Raw genomic sequence first — 23413 nt, forward strand, 5'->3', positions numbered from 1 at the left:
AATACACACATTTCTTTTATTGTATATATTTAATTTCCATTGGCTGTCATTTCAATTATTCAAATATGAATTGGCTTACAAACAGACTCCTGTGAAGACTTGTGTCTGAGTCCTCGCAGCACATCATATTTCTGCAGTCTCTGTGTATCTGATTTATCTGTTCTCTCTTCTTACTGTGCAGATGTGTGAGTTGTATGTGCATATGTGCTAAATATATAGGTAAGTGAATCTGCATTGACTCCTTTGTTTGAAAAAACTTCTGAATTTGTGGGGCATTTTTACAAGTTTTCTATGGTGATAATTGTTTATGCCTATTTCTGTAGCCAGACAGATAAATATTGGGGCTGTAGAAAACAGGCATTTTAATTATAATCCGAAATAGATAAATGGTCCTTTTCTTCTCCAGCTTTGTAGCATGTCCTTGTAGATCTGGGGAACACTATGCCATTGCTGATCTCTCCAGTTCAGGGATGATATTAGCTTTTAGGCCTTGAATGCTTTTTTCGTTTTCCCTTATGTATTGGTATGGCCTAGTGTATAATCATCATTATAATCTTTTCAATTAAAGTCAATCCCCTGCCTTGATTTCCTAACTCAGTCTCTGATATTTCGAAGTGTCTTCTATTTCTAACTGCAACATTTAAAAGAGTTGTCTCCAGTCCTTTTCACAATTTTATCTCTTTTACTGGAACTGTTCTTAGTCCATGAAGTTATAATAAATTTGAGAAAAACCCCATATGGATTGTAGATGTATTATCTTTATTGATCCATTATCTCATCACCTACTGTGCAGCATTTCTGACTAAGGTACATGACTGTTTTAATTCATCTTTACTGAACCACTGATGCTGATGTGGATATAACTACATGTAGGAGTAGACTTCTTTGTAACATCCCTTATGTTACATGTCAGCACAGTATGTACTCTTTCTTCTCCAAGATTCAGCCATCTCATCTTCTTGGAACTAGTTTTAAGTTCAAGCCTACAAAACCGATTTTCCAACATGGCAAAAAATTCTTTCATTAAACCAGACAAACTTGCCAGTAATCACATATCATTTATATTTACTGAAAAGCTTTGCTATGGATCTTTCAAAATTATGCCCTCCAAGGCATCTCACAGCAACATTCATCTTCATGATTGAAAATGAGTGTGATTCCAGCTTGTCTGCTCCTAAATCAGACTTGGACTTACCCAATTGCTTGACATTTCTTACTTCACTACAGGAGTCTTAACACACACCTTTTATAATTACAGTTACCTGAAACTCCATATATCCACACTCTCTATATTGTATCCACTCAAGCTGGTTGTTTTCCTCCAAAAGCTTTAACCCATTTTTATTACTCCCCTCCCATCAGTTGCCAAGAGTGATAATTTGATCAGTAAAGCTTGTGTCTGCTGTGAAGTCACACTGTTTCTGGCCATCTGCTTCCTCTGGGCCTTAATCTGTTGGTAAATGTATTCAGGATTATTTTTTCCACCAGTGACTAAGGTCTCTGTAGTTAGCTGGATGAGCAGGATCTTTCCCTGAAGCTGGTAGAGGTATTGCCTTTGGCTGCTTACCTGCAACCTCCTTGTCTTCCTTTATGTATCTGTTTTGGCCTCTTTGCTACTTGCACTGACAGCTTTCAACAGCTTGACCTTTCTGTTCCTGCAGCTATCCCACATCTGACCACTTTGCTGTTCTCCTCACTTTTCTTTGTTTGCAAGTAAGTAGAAACAATAAACAATCAACATAGCTACCAGGACCTTTCAAGTCAGTGATGCAAATATATTTTGTACTTAAAAAAAAATAAAACAAAGCGCAATCAGGATTATTGGACCAAGGCCCAGCTTATTACAGCTGTATGCACAGCTACTAGAGCCACATTTATGCTATTTTTTGAAGTCTGGTTTCTTCAAAGTGGTCCCTGAAGCCCGAGTTTCCATCTTCATGGGAGAGGACACTGCTTCCGAAAACTATCCCATATGCATTAACATGCCATGTTATGCAATCAGATCTAAAATTCTTGGTTGCTCAGGCAGTTTATGAAGCCTGAAAGCCAGCATAGGTCATCAAGTCTGCTCTGTGGATCCCCATGGTTTAGCAGTGACTGTTTGGACAAGAGCTTGCTGCATACATTGCCTTTCCTGCCATTGCAACCTCCAATAGCTGCTGCTTCTCTCCTGCTGGTGTTCCAAAAAGCAAGCCAGCATGGCACTGGATGTGCAGAGCTAAAATGCTCACAGCACTATCTGCACTCTTTTCTCCCTCGGGGTTCTAACCCTAACTGAAATTGAATGGAAAAACTGCATGCCCAGATCAGCTACCAGAGTATAACAGATTATAGGTTACTGTGCAGCTGCTAATCTGTGGTATCTGCTCATTCTTTGCTTGTAGAAAATGCAAAGGAAACAGGGATATGAAACTATAAAATCTTGTATGCCTAGGACTGCAGACAGTTCATTTTTTTTGTGTATGTGACCACAACGCAGCTACAGAGTTGCAGCCTTTAGAATGCATAACTCCAGGCAGGTGTTCATTCCAAGAACTTTTCAGATATCCCCATGTTTTTATTAATTCTCCTTGACTACTTCTACTTGCTCTCCCTAACTGCCCAGATCCAGTGAAACAGCCAGGCTTTCTGAGCCAAACCACAGCACAGCTCCAGCACGCTCAGTCTCACAGTACTGCTGTCCCTGCTCAGAACTGAGCATCTTCTGACCAGGGCAGTTCATACTCCAATGTTCCCCGTGCACGAGCACAGAACTAAGAGGTGAAGCATAAATGAGAGGACATATTCTGCCTTCATGCTGGATGGATGTGGGCTGGCTCTGTAAGAGAGCATATTCTACCTGCTCAGTACCAAGGGGATCAAGTTCCACGGTACATTCCCTGGAGGGAATGGTTGCACTTAGCTGAGTGTGTGAACAGAGCTGTGCTTTCTGGTTCACTATCAAGACTTATCTAGAAGACTGTACATTCCTTTAATTAAAAAAGAAAAAGTGTTTATTTAATTCTACTTTCTACTGCAGAAACATATGATAGTGGAAATTATGGATTTTGGTGCCTGCCAGGTCCCTGATACCCTTATGTGTTTTAGAATCTAGGCAATTAGAGAATTCATGTGGTAATTCCTCCATTATACTTTTCACATTAATATATTTTCTTCTGAATTGTTTAGTCAAATTAATTGCATTGAGCCTTATTTCGGGTATACTTAGCATACTTCTAAAGAGACTTATTAACCTACCAATTTTTATCTCACTTAAGAATTGCCTTAATAACAACATTCAGGAAGGCTGGTTCATGATCTGATATGGTGATAGCTCCAATTTTTATGTGTTGTGTTGTCAGGCTGCTTGTGATATAATAGAAAATATCTACTCTTGGCAAGGGAGAGATGAGATGTGAAGTTTTCTCTGCTGGAGTGCATATGCCTTCAAACATCAAAGCTTTTAAAATTTCCCATACATCAGACTGGAAACTGGACATTTTATCACCTGGGGTGCTGCCTGCTCCCTACTGCTTTGTCTGCCCAGCAGCTCCCCAGGGCTGGAGCAAAAGCTGTTCACATCAGAGGCCAGAAGTGAAGGCATACTCCTGGCTACAGCTGTGGTCGTCCACTGACAGTGAACAGATGCCAGGACAAAAAAATCTACACAAGCCAATAAAAAAAAAAAAAAAACCCACTCTGTTTTTCTTAGGAATTTTACTGTGACAACAATTCTCATAAAAGCAGCAGCTCTGTCCTGGACAATTATAAACCAAGCACCTGCAGGAGACATTTCTTCATTCTTTAAAAGCTCTGACCTTCAACTTCAGATCTCTCTGTTCTCCTCCAACATGGCATGGAAATAAGCTGTAACTGTGGATACTAACAGTCTGTATTCTAATGACTCTTGTTATAAAATAGGATAGATTCATACAAAATGGGAATGTCCACACACCCAATTTCTTTATCATTAGTCTACAGCAACATGAGAGAGCTACGCACAACCAGCTCAGAGGCTACATGGGCTGCATACAACTGGTCAGGGAGCAGCAGTCAGAAAGTCATGGCTGTCTCCTGTGGATGCAAAAGGGGTCTCTGAACAACGTCAGCTATGAGCAATGTCAGATATTAATTTGGTAGGGTGACATTTTTATTTATTTTTATTGGGTGGTTATCCGCTTGTAAGAAATACAGGCCAAGAGTTGAGTCTGGGAAAACAAATTATGTCTGGAATTTATCTTGATAAAATATAAAAGCAGATTATGTTCCTAGGGCTAAAAGTTGTTAGCATGAGATCGTGAGTTCCTTAGTACTTTAATGCTTTAAGGAAAGAGAGAAGGAGACTTTTAAAAGAAAAAACTAAAGTATTGAAATAATGACTATGTACATGCAGAGAGAATTTGTGGATTAGGCTTGTAGGTACTTCTGCAAGATATTCTTGCTGATTTTCACGTGCTTTACCTTAGTCAAAAAGCAGTTATTACAAGTGCTGCAGTAAATAACCCTCCCCATGGTTTGTCTTCCTGTTTCTAAAAGATCATCTGAGTCTCTTGCACTGTTGAGGTCTAGAAGAATGGGAAAAAATGTGGGAGATAATCCTTTTAAAAGTAAAGTACATGCTGGAGGAAATCTCATTTTCATGTGCAGTCAGAAGCAGCCCAAGTGCCATTGTCTATACACAGTCCAAAGGAAGAGCAAGTGAAATATTTGGATACATGCTAAAGGCTGTGTATCTATGAAACTTCTACTTCAAATCTTAGCCAAATCTTTTACCAGCTTGAGAAAAATAAGCACCCAACACTAATCAGCAAAGTTAAAATGCTGGGTTTTTTCAACCTTGTTTTTAATAGAACAATTCCATATCTAAGTTCTTGTCCAACAGTTTTGCCAAATATTTTATAACGTAGTTAAATTTGAATCCTGAGGATTCAAATTCTTAGCCTACACCTGAGTTTTCATGTTGATGATCATCATTGTCAACCATCTGTGTCTGGTCAAATTTCTTTTATCAAGGCCTTTTTTAATTTATGTATTCATTGAGGATTTGCTGCACAATATGACAAACATCCATTCACAGTGGCATGTTCTCAACTCATTGATTAGGCTTGTTGAGAAGCAGTTAGGACTCCTACCCATGATATAAAAGGGGCAGAGTTTGTGTCTCCTCTTGCAACATTTCATCTTTACCAAGGGCTGTTCCTTCTCTGATGAAGAGCTGCTCTGCTGTGTGAGTAGTGGCACTGGGAGATACCCTTCATAGTAGATGTTGCACAGGTTATCTGGTTAATTCATTTCAGCCCTTATGCCCAGTCCAGAGTTTTTCAGTGGCAGGGAGCTGTCTCCTCACAGCAACAGAGGGGTACAGCCCCTTCAAAAACAGTGCTCTTCAACCCACACTGGTAGAGACTGTGCACCAGTGTCCTTGGAGTTTCCCTTCATATTAACTGAAAACATGTGAGCTGCTTGCATGGTCTGATGCCTAATTTAAATTACTATTGACAATGGCATGCTGAAATGTTAGTTAGAGCATAAAAGGGAGGCAAGGAGAGGAAACTGGTGATGAAGCAAGTTAAGTAAATATATAAATTTCATTTCTCATCTTGATTGCTTTTCAGGTGAGAGAATAGATATTAAGAAATTTGCATGCTGCTATGAGAGAGTTTAAGGTGATAGCTTAATGGACTAATACTGTGATGTTAAATAAATCTGTTGTCAACATACGTAGCAGAGGGGATGTGTTAAATGATGGCCTCAAGTCCTGCTGCCCCTCTTTTCAGGGAAAGAGACAACATCAAGGTGACTCAAGGTCTTTTCTACTCCCAAGACCCTCAATTTCCCTTTGCAGTACTGGAAGGACCAAAACAACAGAGATTTCTCCCCGTATTTGCCACCTCAGTGGCTGGTCCAGCTATGACTAGATTTTTTTATTTCAAGTCAGAATAACTAATGATTAAATTTTCTTTGGAAAGGAGCAGTCTGAGCTGCAGTTTCATGATTTCTTCATGCCCATTAAAGCTGGGCTGTTGCTGACAGGAACCATTCCCTCCTCTCCTGTGTTTCAGCTCACACCTTCCTTCCCTTTCCCCTCTGCTGGCACTAGCACCCCTGCAGCCATGCCAAGGGCTGGAGAAGGGAATTGCTGCAACTGGAGCTACAGTGGGCTTAGCTGGTTAGCTTTCCTCAGCTGGGCCAGCACATTGCTCTGCTTCTCTCCACTGCCCTGCAGGTGCCTCTGTGGGACAAACAGCAGGAGTGGGTAAGGTGTGGGACCACCTCCCTCAGGGGGCTTAGAACAACTGTGATTCCCCCAAAGCTTTCCAGGAAAAATAGGCCTCAGGAAAAAAGAATGTGTGTGCCAGCTTTAGGTTAAATTCCCTTTCCTATCACAGATTTCTTACCTGACTTTGAACAGGTCATTTTAATCTCTCTCTGCCTTAGATTTCCTTCTCCAAAACAAAGACAAAGCAGTACTTTTATCTTTTACAACAAGCACATTAGAGATTTTGAGGTGCTGAGGTGGCCAGGTACTCTGGGAATAGGAGCACAGAAAGACTTTTGACAGGTCTGCAAATATTTTTAAAGTGCTTCTGCCTCAAGCTTCTATTTTTAATTACAGTAATTGTAGACAGAATTTGTATTGCACAATTATGGTCTTCGTAGCTTAACATGTTGTAAGTATCCCTGCTTTTGGCAAATCACTGGTATAACTGAATTCCAGATCATAGAATTCAGGGTGTAAACCTGAGATATATGACAAAGGATGGAAATGGTTTTTTCAGGCTTTAAAAAGCATTTTCACCGTGTGAAAAGTTTCAGTAACTTTTAGTACCATCACTCAAAAACAGAGTGAGCAAGCATTCCATGGTGAAAACACCAGCTGTGCTCTATTTTACATGCAGTTACCTTTCAATCAGTCATACCATAGCATTTATTTGCTCCATCTGAACCTCTGCCTGATCTGAGATCGATTCAAGCTCATCTGACCTGACATTGTCATTTTTTTCCAGCAGAGCTAATGTGTGGTTTTGTTTGTGACCAGACCCATCACTTACAGGGCTTCAAGCTAATATCCTGGTTTTAACACAGAGCAGACAGAGTGGTTGTTTGGTCCACAATCACTTTTCCAGAAATGGGTGATAGTACTGCATCAATACTGTCACTGTGATCCTCTTCCTAGCTTAAAAAGCTCTGCTTGCAGCATAAGATTTGAAATGTTTAATCTGAAAAAATACATTTGGCGTAGCCATAACAAGTGGTAGAATATCTGTTTTGCCTCAGAATTTGAGATTAGAATGTCTATGTTTATAGCTAAAGGAGGATACCACTAGAAATAAATATTTAGTAAGGTGGTGATAAAATTACAAGGGGGGATCTTCATTCAAGAAGAAGTCAGTCTTCTATTTACAAAACTCAAATGAGAGATTACAGACTAGTTATTCTCAGATACATCATCCAGCCCTGGCAATCTGATTCTAAAGGGCTGATTACCAGAAAGCACAGATGCAAGTACTTCTTACATATAAGATGTCTGAAAGATGCTGGGACCAGGGATATTCAAAGTCATTGGTCTCATTCTGAAACCACTTTACCACATACTCTTTTTTTGACCTTGGAAATGCATTTAGTTTCTCTGCATTTAGAAAATGGGGATTAAGAACATAGATGCAAAGCTGCTCTAAATTTATTGATATTTGTAGCTTTCAGAGCTTTAATGGGTAGCACCATACAAAGGCCAAAAGTTCTTTTCATTTTACTGAAGTGATCCATTTTTCAGCTGGCTGCACTGTTGTACTGCAAATCTTCAGTGAGTGAGAGCTTGCCAGTTTGAAGAAACAAGTGATTTAACTAAATGGTTTTTCAAAGGCACAACATAGAAAAATTGTTGCAACCCCATCATAGAGATAAATTTATATCAGGCTGAGTGCCTCATATTGATTAAGCTTATGTCAGCAAGGAATCAACTTGCTAATGCCATGAAAGGCACTTTTAAACTGAAATAAGAGTGTCTACACAAGGGATTAGTTTAATATTGGCATTCTTTTTCCCCAACTAAGACAAGCCTTTAAGTCTCATATCCCTAGTGCTATGCATTGTGAATTAAAAAAAAAAAAAAAGGTAATAGAAATGGCATAGAAGACATGGCAAAAACCAATTAGTGCCTGTCCTTGGTACTCAGAGCGCTACATTGGCTCACAATTAGGCTTGCTATGTTTTGAAGCATCTTTAAGCTTGCTTCTATTGAACACAATATGTGGGAACATGGTTCTGTCACATTTTTTTAATGTTCAAGCAATGCTGACGTATCCCAGAGATGTGAGTTCAAGGCTGTGGTTTCATGGCAGCCTAATTTCTATGGCAGGCTGGCTGCCACGATGAAGTCACAAATACATTACTTGTGAGAAGGAAGGAAAAGTGCCTCCCAAACCAGTTTGGTGGATGCTTTTGCTTGCTATGGCAACAGTGTGGACAAAGTTTAGGATGAGCTGCTCCTAGCCCTTTCTCTAAAAGGAGAACCCAGACTTCCAGCTCGTAATTGCAATCACAAATGTACTTGTAACAATGTAAGTGTAGGCACAGTGAAGACTTTTAAGTAAATATTTAATACAGTCTGCATTTTTAAAAAGTCATGATGTATTCGAAGAAGGAGGGAGCTCTACAACTGTAAAAAAAAAAAAAAAAGAAGAAATAGAAACCACAATGGCTTTGCAGAAATATTAACTAATTGATAGTTATCCTCATAGCTAGACTATATCTGCCTAGCTATTATAAATGGCAGAGGAACAGACAATGTTCAAAAGAATCACCATCAGCAAGGTACTTCCTGAGATTTAAGAATGATTTCAACATTAATTGATATCAACAAGTAAGAACCAGAAGCTAGATATCCTGTCTTTTCCCTTTCCATCCCTTCCTAGCGCTTTCTATTTAGGGTTCTTATTTTATGCATATCCTTCCTCATGAATTAAAGAGCTCTGAAAATTGAAGAATAACCATGAAGTCTCTCTCACTTTCCAGGTAGAATATGTAAGGATGGGCATGACTGAACCTTGTTTGCAATGGTGTGACCACCACTGAGAGTCGAAGTGGGAAAAGGAAGTGTTTTCATCTGAAAATACAGAAATACATAAGCATGTCAGAATCTTCTGGATGTCAGAGATTCAGTCAGCCAAATGTTGCAGTAGCTGCGTCTCCTGGATATGGGCTCATTCCTGCTGAGCAGGTTCAAGGCTGAGGTTTTACTGCAGTGGGATACAGCTGCAGTGGGCTGTGGCTGCTGAGAGCAGCCATCCCTGACATGACTGGGATCAGGCCAGTGTGACACTTTAAGATAGGGAAGCAAACTTCTATAGGCTCTGTATTCAGCATGTGGACAGCTGAGGGAAACAGAAGACTGGGACACTGAGGTGACATGGATTATCCTCATGGTCTTCAGTGCTGGGAACCCTCAGACACTTTTCTTAATGCCAGCAATACCGTATGAAAGTATACAGAATTACAGTCATCATCCCTGAGATGGCAAATGTGTGGATTTGCATAGACAAGTCCAAATCCAGTAAAAATGATACAATCTTATTACTCACCCATAAAACCAGAGACGTCACAAGATCCAAAAGCAAAGAGTCCAGATGCATCCACTGTCATGGGATAGGTTCACATTCTGATAGGGATACTGGGGAAGGAGAGACTTAGACAATTTGCAGTTGGGCTAAACATTATGCCTGCATATTTGAGCATTACAGAATGACAACCTGTGACAATAGAAAATTAAATTCCATCATCCTGAAGGTAACACTCCCTACAGTGAACCTTGAGATTTTTATGAAGTGCTCCTTTTTCTCCTCCTTGAAGACTATGGGATTGGTCTAAGGATGGTTTATCTGGGTCCCACCTGGGATATTGGAGTGCTGCAGTGTTGAGCAGTCTCTCTGCAGCCAGGGTCAAAGAGTAGGGGAAATGCCAACTAGAAAAGCCAGCTGCAGAATTGGAGGAAGGTCTAGTAAACTACTCCTGTCCATCCTTAAGATAATCCCTTTCACACAAACAGCCTAAATTTTCCAAAAACAATTTCTTTCAAAATAGAGCTGACCCCTCCTGTATGATGAAGAATGTATTTAGGGGAGAAGGGTCTACAAGCAAATCCTTGGGGCACATTCCTTTCAGTCTTGCTGGGCATTCTGCCTCTGTTTACATTGGTTAAATATTTAAAGCTATCTTTATAAAGAAAAGCAAAAGCCCAAAAATTTCTTTTAAAGGGAAAGTCGAGATTGTCCTTTAACGTGTACCAAGCTGCATTCCACTGAAAAAGGCAGATGCAGGCTGAGAAATACTCCTGCTCTGATTTCATCCTGCTCACTCTCTAAATAGCATTCATGGAAAATACACACACAGCTAAAAGACATAGAAAAACAACTTTCCTCCACTCTATCTCCACACCTCACACACACACACACCTTTTCAATTTGTGTATCTTGAAATAGTAATGCAGCAAATATGATCTGAATCTCATTTACATCAGTGGAAATGGGGAGTCATTTCTTTAAAAGGAATGTACTTGAAGCACAGCAAGAGCAGCGTGAGGCCAGAAGTAAGAGCTCATCACATAATTTCTCCTTGCATCACAGCTTTATGAAGCTCTACTCCTTTCCCTTGTATCTGTGAAATCAGCAGGTCTGCTCCTGGGAGTAAGGATTGCCATCTTAGGCCCTTAAATCAGCCTCTCTGTGTTTGAAGAACAAGAGAGAGTCTGTGTTTTCAGGCACTGTATGTAACTGTAGAAGAACTTGCTCAAGAAAGGGAAATAAAAAGAGAGTAAAAATGTTCGCTTTCTCTGAACAAAATGAGCTGTGATCTGCAATTGCCCTTTTAAGAGTTGTGACTTTTTCTTGTTCTCCGGAAAACTTCTGGCAGCAGCAGCCGGGCTGCAGCCCCTGCGCCTCTCACCCCAGCGCAGAGCATGTCAGGGAAGGCAGGCAACATACGGCTTTAATTTGCAAGGGATCATCTACATTTCTTCTGAACAGAAAAGAAAACTAAATCAAATCTCCACATACTCCATCTATCTTGAATAAACAGCATTAAGGAAAAAATGCTGTGGGTACTGGGAGGAAGAGATTCTTTGTAGTCTGCTTTGACTGTGCATACCGCTTCTCCTCATGCCTCTTTAAAACATAAAATCCTTGTAATGGGGGCCTGACTTACACCAATGCTGGCCAAAAATTGCTCTTTATTCCTCACCCATGCTACCTGGTAGCACCTTCATGTTACAATAGGTATCACTCAGCAGGAATAAATTCTATTTCTCTTGTTCCCACAACCCCCAAGTAGAAATAAAAGTACAATTTTTAACCTAAATTGACAATTACAAACTAATACAGCCAATTAAGAAAAGGCATATAGAGAGGCAAGTGGGATGAATTTGAGGGTAAGCTGACCTGGGCCACCCAATGGTCAGAGAATTACTTGGTCTCTTGTCAAATGCTTGTTAGTAACAACTGCCTCTGCACTGAGGTGACTTTCTGAGCACTTGGCTGCAGAGCCTTGAGATCCTTTGCTGCAGAAAGTGTTCTGGCTGCTGACTGAACCATCCCTGAGGTTTGTGTTCAGCTCCTACTGATTTTCTTTGCTAATCACTGCATGTGTTTGTTATTTTTGTCAGGACAGGCATACTTCCAAGAGTCTTCTAGATGTTCCAAGAAATGTTGAAGGCAGGCTTTTAAATTTTAAGGATTTAAAATCCTAGTCTCAAGACTAGGTCTGTGAGGCACTATGCCCATGGTCCTGAGGCAGATGGCGATGTCATTGGCATGTTGCAAACTGAGAAGTATCTTACCATGCAAATGTTGAATCTGCTTGGGACTCTTGTCCAGGTACCTTCTCTCCAGAATTTTGGTTTGTAGACCTCCATGTCAACTTCTAGGGTTAAACACCTTACTTTAAGGACCATGTATTATCTGGATTAAGGATTTTACAATCCAAAATATATAGTAGTTTTAATATGGCAGTGTAAGGGTGTACCTTATTTCACCTTACAATGTGGGTGTGTGACACTGTAATCATCTCTCCTTCATTTCATTGCATTTAGAACCTTTGTACTGATTCTCCTTCATTTCACTGCTTTTACAATCCTTGCAGTGATTTTTCAGCAAGTGTCCCTGTCTGTGCATTGTGAGGACTTGATGTGATGTGTACTGCCAGTACTCAGAGCTGAAATGAGACCCACCTGAGATGTGAATGTATACTGTCTCATTTGGAAACTCCCAAGAAACTTCACTAATTTAGTATACACATTGCTGCCCACCACAGATTACAGATTTTAATCTCTTTATCTATCCAAATCTCAAAAATCCTTTCTTTCCATACAGAACTGATTGCTTTGCACACAAAAAATATTGTGTTCTTATCAGCCAAGATTCATGCTCACCATGAGGCAAAAACCAACTTTTAATTTATCCCACTGAATTATAACAATCTTACTTTTAACCCTTTATATGACATCTAAATAATGAAACCTCAACTCAACTGAAAACCTAATTATTTAAGCATAACTTTTGCTTTAATTTGGTGGAGAAACATAATTTATCTTATCATCTTGGTTTACATTTTATTCATTTGGGTACTCACTAGCCTTCCTACATACACATTTGTGCTTATATTTGGATTCTCTGTATGTAACATAGGTCTGTGAGATAAAGCTGAATAATTTCCTCTAGGGAAACAAGTTTTCCTTAAGTGCTGTGGAATGGAAGCATTCACTCTATCCTATTTCTGCCAGTCACATAGAGGAAAACAAGAAAATCCTGTGATGACTTTTTGCTTTGTTTCTTTACAAAATTAAAGATTTACATAATGATTTTTGTTTTTCCAGACAATCCCCCATCTCCCATAACATGTACAGCAAGCACAAACCAGCACTCTAAGGATAGTATTGGTACATAAAGAATGTAAGAGGCCAAATCTCTGCCTACCTACCAGAGCCCTAAGTTCCCCTAATGGCTACTGTACCTAGTAACATCTGCATATTGTTTTGAAGTAAAAGCTGAAATTCCTTTTTATTATTATTTAATGCCCAAATTTTTGTTTCTTTTAGAATGGAAGATTGTCTTTCCGTGGCAAGGGGGAAGAGTGCCTGTGCTTTAAGAAATACATGGTGTGTCTTCGTGAGAACATGATTAACTGTCACATTGACCCAAGCAAAGGTGGCATCCAGTCCAGTCTCCTCTCTCCAACATGTCACCCATGATGGACACCTAAGGAATCATTAAAAGAACAAGGGAGACACACAGGAATAAATTCCTGTGGATATGATATGCAGTACTGGGCTTGCATGAAGAAGTTGCATATTTTGTGTAGGTCAAGACATATACGTGGGAAAGTAAGACAGACTTTTGGTCACACTTTTCTGTGGGTTAAAATCACCTTTCAGTTAAGAGCAATTTCTTACCATTTCCTAAGATATTTATTATTTAAGCCAGCTCTGAAAGGAAGAAGATGGTAGCTTTAGAATAGAGAGGATATTGATGATGTTAATGATGGGAAAAATAGCATTTATTAGCTTAGCAGAAAAAAGAGACAATTACCTTACAGTGTGTTTGGAGAGGGGTAAGTGGGAGGGGGCAGTGTTATAAGTTGAAGTAGAAGGAAATGATAATGTACTGTCAGACCAACATCTCCACTGAGTCCAATGTTTTGGGCAGAGTTAGGAAGCCTATGTGCACTTCTGTGAGCCAAGTTCTGTAGTTTCCCCTAAGGATCAGGTCTGAAAGGAGTGGGAGAATATCTGTTTTGTGAGAAAGACTCCCTCACAAACAGCACAGTGGTTTGTTTGGTGTATGGAGATGGCCTCCAGTAGTTCATGCTGGTCGTTTTCAGCAGCAGAACTACAAGGAATGCAGCTGTGCACTGGGTGAAGTACAGCCCTGGAACATCAATGTAAGACCAGGGTATGCTGGTGATTTGATGGCAGGGGGTGTTCACTGCTGTAGTAGTGCATGGGCATCAAAACACATCTTGCACTTCTTGCTCAGGCACGGTTTAAACTGATCTGGTGTTTTGGGCCACAAAGGATTATGCTTTAATGATGAGTTTTGTGGTTTGGGGTGTTTGAAATGTAGGACAAGTGCTTCTGGGAAGATTCTTTCCACACAGGATTTTCTTCTGTTATGTGAAAAATCACTACACAGTTAAAATGAGCAAGTCCTAGAAACTTTTCTGAACTTACCAGCTCTCGACCCTTGTTCTTCTTCCCACAATACCACCTCCACCCCATTTCCACTTTTTCTTTCTGGTCCTATTGATACATCTGAACTTAAAGTAGTCTTTCTCAAGCTGTGTTTAGCTTTTAGCTAATTACTGCATTTAGATAGTTACTGCTTCAGAACCAAAAAAACAAAACAAAACAAAAAATTAGCTTGTTAATCCAAAAACGTGTCTAGTTTTCCTTCTGTACTAGTTGTTCTGAAAAAAATGAATTATGTATATGTACAAACCTTGTCTGTATACACCAGTCTTTCTCCTAGAACAATCTTCCAGGTTGTTAGAGATGGTGTTTTTTGGTTTGAGAAATGTTTCCTTAATATTTCAAATGCAGACCCCAGTAGGTAGAATTTAAATCAACTGATGATGCACTTGGGCATCTTAATTTCCTCTGCTGGACTGTGTGATGTGTCCCCAGGTCTAAAGAGGACAGGCAGAAAGCCAAGGAGGCTTCCTAAGACCAGTCAGAAATTCACACTCATTGTGAATGAGTGTGTCTATGAGAAAGAGCATGGATAGTACTTATTCTGATCTCAAGATCCAGTGTTCAGTCTTTTTAGGATGAACAGAAAAACAATACTGCTATTTAGGGCTGAATATAAATAGGTTTTGTGCTAGAAAGAAGCAAATAATTTTAATTACAAATTACATCTACTGATGTAGATCTGAAAAATCTGTAGCTTCAAACTATAAATACAACATTTAAGGAATCAAACTGTTCAGCAGAAAGATGGAAAAAGGTATTTGTGCATATAATTTTTTAACTATGGTCCTCTGAAAAGAGAGTTCTTGACAGAACTCAATGAACCTCAGTAAACAAGGGCATCAGCAATCGACATTTTTAAGGATGTGCAATTTCTAAACATGATCCCACTCCTGCAGTCGTTACACAGCACAGATTTTGCTATTAATTAGTTTGAATGTGGGACAGTTCTGCTGGGAGAAAGAAAGTGGCCTAAATAGCACGGTCCAAATTTTATCTGTAGCTATCCAAGAAATACGGATGTCTTTTATTAACCCTTGCCACCTCTGACAGCTAGAAATTAATGCTGGAGCTGTCTTAGTACTAATGGATTTTTGGAGTTCAATTAGCATGTAAGGGGGAAAGGGTGGGAGCAGAGAAGGAAGACAGCTGGTGAGAGAAGTTTCATGCCTGGTTCAGCTCCGAAGGGTAGAGTGAACCTTCAGACAAACATGAAAACATTTGCACACACGACGGAGAGCCTTAATTACTGAATGTCTGGAGAACAGGGCAGGGTTCCTCTCTCCAGGAGCACACTTTATTATTCTTATTCAGTTCCAATGAGTACAGTAAATCCCCCATTCAGCCTTCATCGTTTTTCTGGGCGATGCATTTCGGGAGAGCCAACAGGACCTCCATTCTGTTTGTGCAATGGGGCTTCAGGCATGTAAAAATGGCTACTGCTGGCGGTCACTGTATGCCCATTCACCCCCTCCCAAAGAATACAGCAAGAATTTTCCAAAAACCCTGACGGGAGGTATTACAAGTCACACAGCATTCGACTTGAGTCACACTGGAATAGTTGCCCACTACGCAGAGGGAGGAAGGGAAAAGGGAAAGCCCTATTGGGATAATTTTCGTGTGTCGGGCTGCTGCTGCGGACGCGCTGGGAGGAAGGCGCAGATAACACGCTGGCAATAGCTCGCTAGCGAGTTACTTTGTGTCTCTGGGGAGAGGTGAGTTTTAGCCACTCCAGTGTCACCGTGTGTGCCATGTGCGACATCGCGGTCTGTGCCTTCAGGGACGGAGCTGCGGCTCCTGCCCGCGCCTCAGGGGACCGCAGCGTGTCTCCCACCTCTCAGAGCTGCAGGGACACCCCCACCGCACTGCTCCCCGCAGCAGAGTCCCGGCACCGCCGCGGATCCCTGCGGCAATCCTGCCCTTTGCTGTGTGCCAAACATCGATTCCCCGGCTGGGATTAGCCCGGCCGCTTGCACGGCGGGGGGCACTGGGGGTGACGGGCTCCGGCCCAGTCCGGGTGCGCCGCTCAGCAGCTCCAACAATCGTCATCAGCGGGGAATCCAAAAACAGCCCCGGCACAGCGGGGCCGGCGCGCAGCCGACCGAGCGGCACAGCCCCGTCCCCCCGATCACCGCCCCGCGGCGGGGCCTCTTCCCCAGCGCCGCCCCCGCCGCCTTTGTGCGCGGCGCGGGGCAGCCCCGGGCCCGCCTGCGCCCGCCCCCGGCTGAGGCGTTGGGAGACGGTCCCTTACGCAGGAAAGTTCGGCGTCGGTTTCAAGGCTCCTCCCTCCGGTGAAGCAGACTGCGGGGCGCCTGGAAACCGGTCGGAGGGAGCGCGGCGCGGCGAGGCGAGGGGCGCGGGCTCGAGGGGCCGGCACAAATGGTCAGGCGGCGGCGGCGGAGGCGGCGGCGGCGGCCGTAGTCGGAGGCGCGGAGGACGCTGCCGCCGGTGCGGGCAGAGCTGCGCGCTGCGCTCCGCGGCCGCGTGAGTGGCGGCCGGGGCTGCCCCGTCCTTGCCCGCCGCTCCCTTCATGAGTCGCAAGTTCGGGCCGGGAGGAGCAGCGGCGGCGGCGGCGGCGGCGGGGCGGCGGGAGCCCGGCAGGGCAGGCGGCACCGACTGAGCATGGCCGAGCGGCGCGGGCCGGCGGTGAGCGGCGGCGGGGAAGTTGGCAGCGGCCGGTGCCCGCGGCTGCCGCTGCTGCTGGTGCTGCTGTGGGCGGCGGCGCTCCCGGCCGGGGGGCAGCTGCCGGCGTCGCAGTACAACGGCGAGCGGGGCATCTCCATCCCTGACCACGGCTACTGCCAGCCCATCTCCATCCCTCTCTGCACTGACATCGCCTACAACCAGACCATCATGCCCAACCTGCTGGGCCACACCAACCAGGAGGACGCGGGGCTGGAGGTGCACCAGTTCTACCCGCTGGTGAAGGTGCAGTGCTCGGCCGAGCTCAAGTTCTTCCTGTGCTCCATGTACGCGCCGGTGTGCACCGTGCTGGAGCAGGCCCTGCCGCCCTGCCGCTCCCTCTGCGAGCGGGCCCGCCAGGGCTGCGAGGCCCTCATGAACAAGTTCGGCTTCCAGTGGCCCGACACGCTGCGCTGCGAAAAGTTCCCGGTGCACGGGGCTGGCGAGCTCTGCGTGGGGCAGAACGCCTCCGAGCGCGGCACCCCCACGCCCGCCCTGCGCCCCGAGAGCTGGACCAGCAACCCGCACCGCGGGGGCGGCGGCGCCGGGGGCCCGGGGCCCGGCGAGCCCCGCGGGCGCTTCACCTGCCCGCGGGCGCTGAAGGTGCCCTCGTACCTCAACTACCGCTTCCTGGGAGAGAAGGACTGCGGGGCGCCCTGCGAGCCCGGCCGCCTCTACGGGCTCATGTACTTCGGGCCCGAGGAGCTGCGCTTCTCCCGCACCTGGATCGGCATCTGGTCCGTGCTCTGCTGTGCCTCTACCCTCTTCACCGTCCTCACCTACTTGGTGGACATGAAGCGATTCAGCTACCCCGAGCGGCCCATCATCTTCCTCTCGGGCTGCTACACGGCGGTGGCCGTGGCCTACATCGCCGGCTTCCTCCTGGAGGAGAGGGTGGTCTGCAACGAGCGCTTTGCCGAGGACGGCTCCCGCACCGTGGCGCAGGGCACGAAGCGGGAGGGCTGCACCATCCTCTTCATGATGCTCTACTTCTTTGGCATGGCCAGCTCCATCTGGTGGGTCATCCTCTCCCTTACCTGGTTCCTTGCTGCTGGCATGAAGTGGGGCCATGAGGCCATTGAGGCCAACTCCCAGTACTTTCATCTGGCCGCCTGGGCCGTGCCGGCCATCAAGACCATTACCATCCTTGCCCTGGGACAAGTGGATGGCGACGTCCTCAGCGGCGTCTGCTTTGTGGGCATCAACAACGTGGATGCCCTGAGGGGCTTCGTGCTGGCCCCCTTGTTCGTCTACCTGTTCATCGGTACCTCTTTCCTGCTGGCTGGCTTTGTGTCCCTCTTCAGGATCCGGACCATAATGAAGCACGACGGCACCAAGACAGAAAAGCTGGAGAAGCTCATGGTGAGGATAGGCATCTTCAGCGTCCTCTACACGGTGCCGGCCACCATCGTCATTGCCTGCTATTTTTACGAGCAAGCTTTTAGGGAACAGTGGGAGAGGAGCTGGGTCACGCAGAGCTGTAAGAGTTATGCCATTCCCTGCCCCAACAACCACAGCGGCCACCACCCGCCCATGAGCCCCGACTTCACTGTCTTCATGATCAAGTATCTCATGACCTTAATCGTGGGCATCACCTCGGGCTTCTGGATCTGGTCTGGGAAAACCCTGAACTCCTGGAGGAAGTTTTACACCAGGCTCACCAACAGCAAGCAGGGCGAGACCACGGTCTGAGACCCCTGCTTGCCAGGCTAGGGAGATGCGGGCCGGCGGAGGACTGAGGCTCTGCCTCGGGAAGCAGCTCCTTATCCAGCCTGGGCAAACTTTTGGGACTGCGAGTGGCTTCCGCAGGCGGCGGGGAGCGGAGGACGAGCTAGGGGGACCCCAGTGCTGGGATCTCCGGGCTCTGCCCGCCCCGTGCTGCTCGGGCTGTCTCCTGTAGGAGCTGAACGCACTGTCAGGTTGGGGGAGAGGGATGTAAATAGCCTCTGTAAGATTTTGTAAGTATATTTGTATTTAAATTACAAAAAAACTCACTTTTTTTTTTTTTTAATTATTTAGGACACTTCTAACCCGTTTGCGGATTTTACTTCCTCGCTTATCACCTCCCCCACTCCCCCCGCCCCACTTTTTTTTTTTTTTTTTTTTTTTTAATTTAAAGGAAAAAAAGGCTTTGGATTTTTATTTCGTAGGGAAGGATGGCTAAAGCTGCCGGTAAAAGAATCGAAAACAAATCCCCTTTTTGTCCGCCCCACAGGTTTTGTAATGGCTTTGCTTGGAATTTCAGCTGCATGAGCAGGAGGGCCCGAGCGGGGCTGCGGCCGGGGGCGCCTCCTGACCCGTGCTGGGTCCCGGTCCCGGTCCCGGTCCCGGTCCCGGCCCGCCCGCGGTAGCGTGGAGGTGGGGATGGGGATGGGGATGGGGATGGGGATGGGGATGGGGAGGGAGGAGCGCCGCTTCCCCCGCGGCCCCGGCCCCGTCTGGGAGCTCCGACCCCGCCCGGTCCCGTACGGGGAGCACGGAGAAGTGCCCGAGCACGGCGCAGGGACGGCGCTGAGCCCCGGGGCCTCTCTGGGGGTACAGGGAGCAGCCGTGCCCGGGGCTCGGGGCGGGCCGCTGTGAGCGGGGGAGCCCCTCGCGGGGTGCCGGGTCCGGCCGTGCCGCGCACGGCTCGGGAGCGGCTGGCCCGGCTCGGTGTACGGGCTGGGGTTTGTTCACACCGCCTGCACCTGTAGCACCTCCGAGGGCTCAGGAGGTGCATGGCGGCAGAGGCACACCGACAGTCCCTCCTGCTGGGGCTTTTTTCCAAGCCCACGTTCCAGCGCGGGGGCGCCCCGCGGGTGCTCCCACCGCCGCCCGGCCCGGTCCCTCCCCGCCGGGCTGTGCCGGCTGGGGTCAGCAGGATCAGGAAATACGGGCTCCCTGAAAAGAGCCTCGTCGGAATAAAACGCAGCATTCCGTTTGGGGCTTTTGTTTGTTTCCTCCCTGCCCCCTAGTTATATTCATACACCGGCTCTTCATATGGGAAACATTGGAGCCATTGCCATTGCTCTGAATTTTAATTCGTTGAGATTTAAATCATTACACATTATGAGGGTGTGATGATTTTTGCCAGTAGTAAAAACAATGGAAAGGAAAACAGTAAAGCAGAATGCTTAAGCATTCTGGTGAGATGTGAGACCTGAAAGAGCCTCTGCTGTCTTTTTTTCCCCTCTTTTTTCGGTACAGAAATAACATTGCATACTGCAAGGATAAAATACCATGTGTGCAGTATATGAGCTACCTTGTATGCTCCTGGGTGTGTGGGATTGTGCTTCTAATACGTTAAAAAAGTTAAAAGACGAAATTGTAACTTTCAACAGATGCATTTGAATATGTAGACCTCTGTATGAAAAACAGCAGAATGCTTCTCTCCTGATTGTATTGTTTTAAACTTTTTTTTTATATTACAAATGCCTGTATTTAGGTTCATAAACATTATCTATGGCTACCATACCCTGAAATGCAAAATTATTTTAATTTGGTATGCATTTATTTCTGTTCATTATCACAAGATCATCTATATTTATAGAGGAATAGAAATTTATATATATTAAATACCATATTTTTAATTTCTCTGAAATAAATTGAGGTTTTGTACAAAAGTAGCTTGTCCCTTTATGTATTCCTCTAACTCATACTGTGTGAAAGCAGTGTATATACTACAAGATGTGTGGGATTCCTTTTTTCTTTTCTTATGTTGAGTTCACAGTAACAAGCTGGAATTCAGTGTAGGAATTCATTGTGCATTTTGGTTTTTATCTCTGGGCTACTCTAGATTAATCCTTCAAAAGAAGTAATGTAAACTGTTCAAGATCTCTGACAGGGTATGGTCAGTGGTGTGAAATCCAAGAAGAGATCTGCTATATGGCAGGAGAAGAAAGAAGCTCACCAGTTCTTTTTTGGTGGGTTTGGTGAGGGTTTGTGGGGTTTTTTTTCTTTTATTTTTTTGGTTGCAGAAAAGAGTTCTCACAACTAAGCCTTTCTTCTCATTTTCCTTTTTATTAAAATTTAAAAAAACCCCTCAGTGCTTAAAATAACACTAATTGTGTTGCAATATTGTCAGAATGTTTTAGTTAGTAAAATAGATTTATTTCCTGAATTTTGACTGTTTGGTTAATCCAGAGTTAAATGTTTGTGGAAGCATTTCAGCTTTATGGAAAGTACACACATTCTTGAACCTTTCAAAGCAATATAATTTTTTTTCTCTTTTTTCTGTAACTCACTGTTTGAAGTGCCATTCGGTAAGTGTGGGTTTATTAGGGTTATACTGGTTAATTATCCAACTTGATTTTTGATTTTTAGTGTTATAAGCTAGTAAAGCATTTCTCTCTGTAGATCTGGAGACAGATACAAATTATTTTTGGCTTGTTTACTTTATTCAAATTGTGATGCATAAACAGCTACAAGGAAGTAAGGGAAGCTTAACAGAATTTCTCTAAGGTGAGACAAGGGGGCAGGGTTTTCTCATTATTTTAAAATTTGTTCTACACAAACATAATTCCTGCTTTCTCGGATATTTGGATATTTTTCTCAATTTTTTTTCCTCTTCAAGTTTTGGGGTTTTTTTTGCCTTTTTGGGGGGCTATTTTGGCATTTAAAATTGTGCTGATCAGCACTCTGCTAATGAACTGAAGTACAAGCCATTCACTTTCGTTGCAATCGAATTCTTTTTGGTCAGTGTATAATTACATGTCAGTCCTTTTGGCTAATCTTGTTTTCTTGCATCAATGTATGTTATCTATTTATGGGTGGGAGAACACATTTATTTGTAACAGAGATGTTGCAATTATGGTAAAGGTAGGAAGACCAATTTTTAAAAACATTTCTCAGAAATGAATAATGGATTTTTTTCTACAAGAAGTAAAATGTCAATATTTACAGTTCATGATTTGCAGCAGATATGGATCCCCTTCAGTTCTCTGGGTTTTTGGGGTTTTTTTCAGAACTAAAGCTCCATGTTCAATCTTGGTTATTTTAATAAATATACTAGAGAGTGCAATATGTTCATAAATTTGTTGAAAGAGCACCCCCTGCTTTTTTGCTTGCTATTTGGTTTGCTATAAAAATTTTGTTGCAATTTCTGTGACCTTTCACAGGGCAGTAATTTGCAAAGGTCACAGTCATCACTGAATGCTGTGGCACTGTCTGTGTGGCTCATCCACCTTTTTATGTTTGATTTCTCAACACATAATGGTATTTCAGATGCTTTATTAGTAAGATACAAAAATATCTTTTGCATGGGGCCTCAGTAATGGTTTACTGTTAAAAGGAAATCTATCCATTGCTCCAGGGGTTTTAGATGGCAGTTTTTACAACATTGTCTGGGTGATTGATGTGCCATGGCAACCATAGAAAGTATCAATATACAGTAAGTAGAAAGTATCAGTATATGAAGAAGCAGTTTTCTCCACTTCTCTTGTCCCTGACAAAGTTATTATAAGAACAAACTTGATAAAACAAATTTTTTTGGACTGAAGTTCTTGTTTAGGCATTCCATACTCAGCAGCTTTCCTTTCTCTCATGGGATATATTTATACCCTGAAATGAAGGGACACTCAAAATCACCATTCCCCTGAAGAGGGCTGTAGCCTGAAGAGCTGGGGATGTTGATTTACTGTTCATCCTTCAGTAACAGTAATGCTCTTTAATGTAGTGGCAAATTTGTGGTATTGGAATGAAATTGTATGCTGTTTCCATAACAAATCCTATTGGGAAGGAGTAGGATTTCTGGTTTGTTCATATAGTAATGCCCAAAAATCTCTGGTATATGTACATATTTGTGTGTGTTTCTGTTGTGTTTGGTTTTGTTTTTTCTTCAATAGAGGGGCAAGACAAGACTGAAAGCTAGTGGGGCTTAAATGTGCCCTCTGGATGATGCCCACCCTTCTGCTGCCATCCCTTTGCACTTTTTAAAAAAATTGTTATTCAAAGGGATGATAACTAGGTATGAGAAGAGACTGCTGTTTATTTATATGATGAGTATTTTTCAAAATAGGCTATGGGCTAGTATCTTATCAGTCTTTTGCCAATCCCAGTCACGAGAGACAAACTCCAGACTGACACTGTAGTTCTTTTTAAAAGGTGTGCACCCTGAAGCTGAGCAGAGAAAGTAATCCTGAGTTTGTCATGATGCACTATAAAATTATTGAGAGTACCCTTGCAAGAGGTTTGCCTTTGTGTGGCATAATCTTCCACTCCAGTGCTGCATGGCCTCAGAAGGAGCTTCAGCTAGCAAAACTCAAGACAGATGAAGAGGTGCTAAATCAAACATTTTAACACTTACCTATAAAAATAAGGAAACTGAGGCACAGCTCTGTTTTCGTCATGGATTTACCCTCTAGTTCTCAGGAGCTAGAATTGCATTTTATTTGGTACATGTTTCCAATGACAGCACTACATGACTGGCAATACTGTGCAAAATCTGAATATGATCCTCACCCTCCCTTTTAATGGTCCTAGATTGTATTGGTTGCTGTTTGCATTGCTGGACCCAGAGCATCATTGCTCTGCATGGTG

The 23413-nt window shown here is 43.8% G+C and overlaps 2 protein-coding genes across 2 annotated transcripts in view; both read left to right on the forward strand.

The window, feature by feature from the left end:
• The window catches only part of CDK14 (cyclin dependent kinase 14), a 344941-nt gene extending 330104 nt beyond the window's left edge, over positions 1–14837 (forward strand). The window contains exon 15 of the mRNA XM_054273458.1: positions 13067–14837. The gene's annotated coding sequence lies outside the window, so the exon portion shown is untranslated. The remainder of the gene's footprint in view (positions 1–13066) is intronic.
• Positions 14838–16837: 2000 nt separating this feature from the next.
• FZD1 (frizzled class receptor 1) lies at positions 16838–19225 on the forward strand. The gene has a single exon (XM_054273405.1). It carries the CDS (start codon positions 16838–16840, stop codon positions 18587–18589), a length of 1752 nt encoding a protein of 583 aa, XP_054129380.1. The 3' UTR covers positions 18590–19225.
• The last annotated feature ends 4188 nt before the right edge of the window (positions 19226–23413 follow it).

The sequence above is a fragment of the Melozone crissalis genome, unplaced genomic scaffold (genome assembly GCF_028551555.1).
Source record: "Melozone crissalis strain CALT ecotype California unplaced genomic scaffold, PUWL_Pcris_2 ptg000016l_1, whole genome shotgun sequence".
NCBI classification, from domain to species: Eukaryota; Metazoa; Chordata; class Aves; order Passeriformes; family Passerellidae; genus Melozone; species Melozone crissalis.